The 8868-nt window shown below is 35.9% G+C and overlaps 1 protein-coding gene across 1 annotated transcript in view; it reads left to right on the forward strand.

Moving 5' to 3' along the window:
- LOC115223445 (mRNA-capping enzyme) overlaps positions 1 to 2268 on the forward strand; it is a 42975-nt gene extending 40707 nt beyond the window's left edge. The window contains exons 17-19 of the mRNA XM_029794001.2: positions 519 to 585; positions 879 to 1008; positions 1884 to 2268. Of these exons, the coding sequence (XP_029649861.1) occupies positions 519 to 585; positions 879 to 1008; positions 1884 to 2044 (358 nt within the window). The 3' untranslated portion in view covers positions 2045 to 2268. The remainder of the gene's footprint in view (positions 1 to 518; positions 586 to 878; positions 1009 to 1883) is intronic.
- The last annotated feature ends 6600 nt before the right edge of the window (positions 2269 to 8868 follow it).

An 8868-nucleotide genomic window follows, 5' to 3' on the forward strand; every position in this document is an offset into this window, starting at 1 on the left:
CACTCTTACAGCAACTGCTCTCACACCATCTCACCCAGTTTTGGGCGTCCTCCCTCCTCAAGCCACCCCTACCAATCTCCTCCTTCACCTGTCCCCTCCACATTTTCTGTGGTCAACCTTGCTTTTGCAGTTAAGCACACTCCTCAGAACATGATCCTCACCCCTCCTCAACACATATCCACACCACCACACTTCATTCACCCTTGCCAGCTGTTCCACCGATTCCTCCAACCCCAGAATGGGGGTTCACATAAAATTTCGTTGTTAAAATTTAATTGAAATAAATTGGTTATACTTCTACAATACACAAGATATTTTAATTTTTTTTTTTTTGTACAATACCTAATAATATTTATTAAAATATAAAAGGATTTTTTAAACATCAAATGGCTATGAGGGTCCATCTGAGTAAAATAAGAATCAAAGGGGTCCTTAGGCAAAATATAGTTGAGAAACACTGTGTTGTCTGGTTACTAAGGGCAGAGCTGTTGTGTTATAATTATTCTTTCTCATTACAGAATGTTACCCGAAACAAAAGGTTACCTGTTTGTTGGACACCAAGACAATCCATTTGCAGAAATGAAGGTTGGTATTGCTAGTATTATTTTTGTGAGCTCTTCATATATAAAACCACTCCACTCCTCACTCTACATTGTAATTAAAAGATAACCAAACTGTTATTTGTCTCCATCTACCTGCTAACACTCATCTTTTGCAAATTTGATGTCAAATAGCAATGTTTTTTTTTTCATATTTTTTCCTTAGTTCTTTAGTTGTTTGTTTTACCCATTGTGATTCCAAGGCCATACTGGAGCACTGCCTTTGAATTCAAGAAATTAAAAATTTTTTTCTTTATATATTTTTTTTCTCTCATGCAGGTGAACAGAGAAATGAAAGAACTCAATAACAAAATTATTGAATGTACATGGGATGATGAAAAATCTTGTTGGAAGTTTCTACGGCAACGAACTGACAAATCTTTCCCCAATAGCTATGATACAGCTTTGGGTAAGTGTTGGCTTTAGTTTTGTTGTTTCATCAGTGATTGTGGGGTTTCTTTATTCTCTTCAGTTTTAGTTTCTAGTCTGCAGCTCATTCTGGAGCTCTGCCTATAAGTGATTTTTATATATAATGTTGGTCGTTTTTTGTTTATTTCTTTTACAAGGGAATGCTGAAAAGTTCCTGGCTTTAAGGGTATCACAAAAGGCCTGGTTGGACCCCAATCTTCTGAGTTCTTTTAGAGGGCTTAGAAAAACTGAAGGACTGCTGCACTAAGTGTGTGAATCTGAAAGGGGAATATTCTCTCTCTCTTTTACTCTTTTACTTGTTTCAGTCATTTGACTGCGGCCATGCTGGAGCACTGCCTTTAATCGAGCAACTCGACCCCAGGACTTATTCTTTTGTAAGCCCAGTACTTATTCTATCGGTCTCTTTTGCCGAAGCGCTAAGTAACAGGGACATAAACACACCAGCATCGGTTGTCAAGCAATGCTAGGGGAACAAACACAGACACACAAACACACACATGCATATATATATATACATATATACGACGGGCTTCTTTCAGTTTCTGTCTACCAAATCCACTCACAAGGCTTTGGTCGGCCCGAGGCTATAGTAGAAGACACTTGCCCAAGGTGCCGCGCAGTGGGACTGAACCCGGAACCATGTGGTTGGTAAACAAGCTCCTTACCACACAGCGACTCCTGTTGGATAAAATCATAATTAACTGACCCTCCTGCATTTTCTTTTACCCCAAACCAGGAACTTTTCAGCTGCACCACCCCTCATAAATACTAAATACATAATTTTTTTTCTTCTTTCCCTGTTTTTTTTTCTTCTTCCTCTCTTATTCATCCATCTCTTTCTGCCTGTTTCTCTAGGTGTGTGTAACAGCATCAGGCATCCTGTTACCAAAGAGATTCTTCTGGACATTGTGGAGCGGAAGAGGCCAATGCCACCAATGGGCAGTGGCGGTGGTGGCGGCAGCCGGGACCAGGAATTAATGCCGCCTCCTTCCAAGAAACGAGCGACATTTTGCTAACAACTCCCTTCCCAACACCAACCAACAGTTTACTCAACCATCCACCCATCCACTCATTCAATCCATCCCCAAACATCTCCTCCCTTCAGTATAGGCAGGCCCTTCTCTTTGTCTCTCTCTCTCTCTCTCTCCCCACTTCTCCTTTTATTTTAAAAGATTTTTAGAGTTTTAATAATTTCAGGCCTATATCATCATCATCATCACCACCACCACCATCATCACATTATTATTATTGTCGTTATTAAGGCAGTGGGCTGGCACAATTAGTGGCATTTCATCCATCGCTACGTTCTAAGTTCAAATTCTGCTGGAGTCGACTTTGCCTTTCATCCTTTCGGGGTCGATGAAATAAGTACCAGTTGCGCACTGGGGTTGGTGTAATCAACTATCTCCCTCCCCCAAAATTTCAGGCCTTGTGCCTTTAGTGAAAAGGACTATTATTATTATTATTATTATTATTATTATTGTGCTGAGCTGGCAGAATTGTTAGTATGCCAGACAAAATGCTTAGCATTTAGTAGAAAGGATTATTGTTATTATTAATATTTATTAAGGTGGCAAGTTGGCAAAATCATTAAAACATTGAACAAAATGCTTAGAGGTATTTCTTCTGCTTCTTGGACTTGTGCCAAAATTAGAGGTTGTTGTTATTATTATTATTATTGGTATTGAAGATTCATTAGAACATTGGACAAAATACTTTGTGCTGTTTGCTCCAGCTCTTTATATTCTGTGTTCAAGTCCTGCTGTGGCCAACTTTGCCTCTCATCCTATCAGGGTCAATGAAATAAAGTACCGGTCAAGTAGTGAGATTGATGTAATCAGCTAACCTCATCTCACTGAAAACTTGCTGGCTTTGTGCCAAAATTTGAAACCATTATTATTTTTTATTATTATTATTATTATTATTATTATTAAGGTTGTTAACTGGCAGAATCATTAGCACGCCGGGCGAAATGCTTAGCGGTATTTCATCTGTTGCTACGTTCTGAGTTCAAATTCCACCGAAGTCAACTTTGCCTTTCATCCTTTTGGGGTTGATTAAATAAGCACCAGTTACGCACTGGGTTCGATCTAATCGACTTAATCCCTTCCCCCAAAATTTGAGGCCTTATGCTTCCAGTAGAAAGAATTATTATTATTATTATTATTATTATTATTATTATTATTATTAAGGTTGTTAGCTGGCAGAATGGTTAGCATGCCAGGCGAAATGCATAGTGGTATTTCATCTGTTGCTGTGTTCTGAGTTCAAATTCCACGGAGGCCAATTTTGCGCTCCTTCTTTTTGAGGTCATTAAAATAAGTACCAGTTTCCCCATACCCCCAAATTTTAGGCCTTGTGCCTATAGTAGAAAGGATTATCATTATTATTATTATTATTATTATTATTAAAGCTGTCAACTGGCAGAATTGTTAGCAGACCTGGCAAAATGCTTAGCAGCATTTCGTCCATCTTTACGTTCTGAGTTCAAATTCCACTGCAGTCAACTTATCCTTTCATCCTTTCTGGGTCAATAAAATAAGGACCAGTTGAGAGCTAGTGTCAATGTAATCTACTTAACCTCTCCTCCAAATTTGCTGGCCTTGTGCCAAAACTTGAAACCATTATCATAATCATCATCATCTCCATCACCATCATCATCATCATCATTATCATCATCATCATCATTATTATTATTATTATTACTATTATTATTATTATTATTGGCCTAGGTGAAGGTTTATTGTCGTTTTTTGACTATTCCTTCTCATCTTGTTGTCTTCTCCCCAACACCCAAGCCCCATGCTTACATTTCCATTCACACACTTCCACTAAATGAAAGAACACAGACATGCATCCCCATGCATGCACGTATGGAGCAGATAATTCACAACATGGTCAGACAGAGTTACTTGGTATGGGCATTCCTTGAGGTGACGAATAGACAAATGAATTTTGTCAATATGTTGTTTGTTTGTTTTTTTTTGTTTTTTTTAATTTTTTTTTTACACTTGAAAGATTAATCTGTAGTGAGAAACTCTGAGTATCAAAAATCAGAAATAATCAGCTTCAGGTGAATAAATAAACTCTATTACATGTACTGCATGTATTGAGTACTTCTTTTATTTGCACATTCAAACATGTGTGTGTGTGTGTGTATTTCAACATGTGGAACCATTAATCCCAACACGTTTTTTTTTTTGCTCTCTCTGTTTTTTCCTCATTCCTTTCTAACAAAGAGCAAAGGTTCAAAATAACAAAGATTTTTCCATTTTCCCCAAGCATCAAACTAATACACCTGCTTGTTGTTCTGTCACATGTCTCCGTCTTTTGTTTTCTATACATTTGAACCATATCATTCAACTATGGTAATAGTTGAGTAATATTCTTAAGGCTGCGATTTACTCACACACAGCATCTTTCAGAGCTTATCACTAATTCAGTTCTTAAGCAAATGGAAAAACCGTTAACACATTTGAAGAGGACTGGTCTCTAGCTACATTTTGACATTAAAAAAATTGAGATTTGGTCCAGTAGAAAAAGTTTACATCAAAGTTTGTAGTGATAGGAGAGTAAGTAATGCCACCAATCAAATTTAGATCTAAATAACTTTCGTATTTTAAAAGCAAAATATATTTCTCTTAGCTTCAATGATAGAAGAAAGCACGAAGAATTTCATAGTTTTGATTCCATGCACCAAAAATTTGTATCAAAAAGGTTGTGAGGTAAAATGTCATGAAAAAAAATATAAGGAAGATAAAAAATTGGATTTAAGTATATTTAAATTTTTTATTTTAAAAGCAAACTATATTTTGATAAAGCTTAAATGATAGGGCTCAATTCTAGGAATTTCATGGTATCAATCTCCTGCAGTGAAGTTTTAAAAGAAAAAAGTTAAGAGTGTTTGTCTCTCAAATTTGAGGGTGATAATATAGTTCTATACTTTTTCATGAATATAGTTCTATAAGGGACTTTTAATATATGTCACCGGCATCATTGAGGTAAGGAAAAAAATATCAACGATACCACTAATTGACACATTTGACACATTATTAATTAGCATAGCATGGAAAGAATATGGATTACATGGGAAAATACGAGCAAGAGAAATAATATTCTTAAGATTATAAACCTGGAAAATTACAGGACAAGTTATTACACTTGGAAAAGTTCAGGACAACTTATTACATTTGGTAAAGTACAAAACAAGAAAATTTTTACTTAAAATGTTGTACTTAAGGATGAAATAATTGAGTTATTTTTAATTTTTAATAGAAGTAACAACTTGTAATAAAATTTTCAGTTTGAATAAAAGCTAATATTTTCTAAATCTAAATATTTTATTTGAAATTTTATCCTTAGCTGTAATATTTTAAGTAAAAATTTTCTTGTTCTGTACTTTACCAGATGTAATAAGTTGTCCTGAACTTTTCCAGATTTATAATCTTAAGAATATTATTTCTCTTGCTTGCATTTTTCCATGTAATACATATATATATATATATATATATATACTAGCAGTATTGCCTGGCTTTGTGTGACTATTAATCGCACTGAGGAAAATCGATTAATCTGTGAGTGCAAAATCAATACTTTCTTACACAATGTGCGCTCGTGCGTTCTATGCACGCGCGAATTATGCTAAACTTGGATGAAGTTCAATCAGAATTCAATTTTGGTTTTAAAATCAAGCATTTAATGCCCTCTATTTTTGCGCTTATGTGTTCCCATTTCCTCAATAGGAAGTACGTATAAGTGTTTCATAAATTTTTGTTGATCAAATAATTGCATTGTTGAATTATTCTTTTAGATCAGTATTTCTCAACGGGGATTTCAGGGGAGAGTTTCAGGGAGTTGCTGGCGATGTATCGTGATGATCAAAAATCCGGCCTGCTAAAATTTGGTTAAAGTGATTCAAACTGCAGACTCAACGCAAAATGGTCACATTTAATTCAAAGCATTAAAAATGTTATGAAAACAATTGGTATGTGTTCACAAAGTCCAAACGATTAATACGGAAAAAACCCTCCAGGCTACATCCCGAAAATTCATTTCTTTGCTGAATTTCTACAATGTTTATGGCGATTCATTTTTATATCGTGATTTTTTATTTTTCATGCAATTTACGTGTGGTGAACACAGTTCACGTCAAACAGCTGACTGAATAAAGTTCACTATTCAATGCATGGGATAAGGCCTAAACAAACACATCGATTTTTGCACTTGCGAGATGAATTTCAGAACAGAAATAGTGCAGTTCAATTTTCATTCGCCTAAACTTTAAGTGATCCATTTTTGGTGGTTCTACGATTTGTTGTCTAGGAGATGTGCCGGGAAGTTAAACACACAGAAACACAAGTTGAGTTTTATATATATATATAAAAAGAAGTGAAAGAGATTAATAGATGAATAAATCCAGGCAGATAAAGTTAACTAAGTCAAACAAACAGATACCAATTTATTCAAGTAGAATTAACATCCAAGGTAATCCTTCATGTTTGACAAATCCAAATATCACTCAGAAGAATTTCAAGAATTTTGGAAATATCTTGAATTGATGAAGAATAAAAAGTTTTGAATGGTACAACAATGCACTATAATACAGACAATGGTCTATACACCTGTTGTTTAGAGTGTCTGTATATATTTTATCCCTTTCATTACCAACCTGGCTGAAACCAGCTCTAGCTCTGAGTACAAATGTCTTGTTTTCATAAGTTCTGAAATAAAATCTTCCACCAAACCTTAATCACAATTTATATTCCTAACACTAGCAGAATGATAACTAAGTTATTTTACTAAATTCTTTGTTGTATTTAAAGTAATTGAAAGGAACACAGAGCATCTCAAATATGGTAACGAAAGGGTTAATCAATGAAATTCCAACTTAGTCTGGTTTTCATGTTTTATTAATTGCAATTTTTACAATTTTACTTTTATACAATATTGAAATAAACTAGTACTTTCATGTGTTATGCAATCATCAGGTTTATGTGGTGACAGTCATGTTCTACAACTGACAACTGTTGTAAAAATGGTTAGATTTATCCTTTAAATACTCTCCAATGGGCTCCAGCAAGGTGAATCTTATGAACTGTGTTTTTACCAATCAGTATGTGGTTAGATGTATATGGTTGATATATTAAAATTACCTCCACAACCAGAGTAATGTATCATAATTACCAAAGAGCAATTAAGACCAGCCCTACCTGAGATGGGGAGATAATCACAAGATTCAAAAATACTCCAATGCTTACTTGCCATCAGGAAAAGGACAAGCTTATTGTCTGGAAACAAGAGGATAGTCAGTGCACCAGCATCACTGGGCAGGGAGAGGGCACTTGAAGAAAGAGTATGGTGGTGGAGGTGGTGTAATCGATGGAGCATCATTGGACAATTCAACATTTAGAAATGAAACAACAAAAAAAGACAGGGAAAATAGTACAGGCATGTCCCCTGCATCTCTCTTCATCTGAGTGTTCCTAATCTTGCGGGCTCATGGGTGCTGGTGCCGCATAAAAGAACCTGTGCCAGTGTTGGGTAAAAGCACCCACTACACTTTATAAAATGGTTGGCATTAGTAAGGGCATCAAGCTGTAGAAACCATGCCAAAATGGACATGGAGTCCAGGCAGCTCCTGTCAAACCGTCCAACCCATGCCAGCATGGAACAGGGACGTTAAACGATGATGATGCTGGAGAGAAGGGGAATGAAATATATTTCACAGCATTTCAATTAGAACCCCTCCTCTTCCCTCACCTCCACTGAGAACAAATGAAATCCAATTCTGTCATTTTCCACAGAAATGCACTCTTATTTTCCTTTCTATATGTCTCTCTCTCTCTCACACTACATAAAACAATAATGTTAGGTTGATGTAAGAAATAAGTATTTAAAAAACAAAAACATCTCAAGTAAGCTCCAGTCCTTTTTGTCTTCCTTCCTCTATCACTCATTCTTTCTTTCACTTGGCCCCCTCCCTATCGAAAACACTGGATTAACTCCTCAATCATTTGCTAAATTTCTGGCATCATGTTTATATCAGAAATTGTTAAAAAAATAGCAGAATTGTTAATGTGTTGAAATAAATGCCATGTGATATTTCTTCTGGCCCTTAATGCCTTTCATTATTCTTAGGGTTGCTGCAATAAAGTACCTGTCAATTATTGGGGTTGATGTAATTGATGACACCCTCCCCTCAAAACTGCTAGTTTTGGGCTTATAGTAGAAAGAATTAATAGCAGAATCATTAGGGTGTCGGGTAGTAAGCCTGATAGTATTTCTCCTGGCTCTTCTGAGTTCAAATTGTGCTGAGGTCAACTTCACTTTCCATCCCTTCCAGGTTGATGGTTGATAAAATACAGTACCGGTCAAGTACTGGGGTTGATGTTAACTAGATCCTTTCCCTTGAAATTCCAAGCCTTTTACCTTCATCATCATCATCGTTTAACATCCACTTTCCATGCTAGCATGGGTTGGACGGTCATTAACTATTAGTAATTAATTAATAGTTACAAGGGAGTGATGGAAAGTTCCTAGAGAAGAACCTTCTGAGTTCTTTTACAAGGCTTCGAAAAACTGAAGGGCTGCTGCAACAAGTGTGTGAACCTGAGAGGGAAATAGGTTGAATAAAATCACAACTGATCCCCCCCGTATATTCTTTTACCCAAAGCTAGGAACATTTTAGTACTCCTTCATATAAGGTGGTGAGCTAGTAGAATCCTTAGCATGCCAGGCAAAATGCTTAGTAGTATTTCATCTGTCTTTATGTTTTGAGTTCAACCTTGCCTTTCATCTTTTTGGGGTCCATAAAATAAGTACCAGTTGAGCACTGGGGTTG

Source organism: Octopus sinensis, linkage group LG23 (genome assembly GCF_006345805.1).
Source record: "Octopus sinensis linkage group LG23, ASM634580v1, whole genome shotgun sequence".
Lineage (NCBI taxonomy): Eukaryota > Metazoa > Mollusca > Cephalopoda > Octopoda > Octopodidae > Octopus > Octopus sinensis.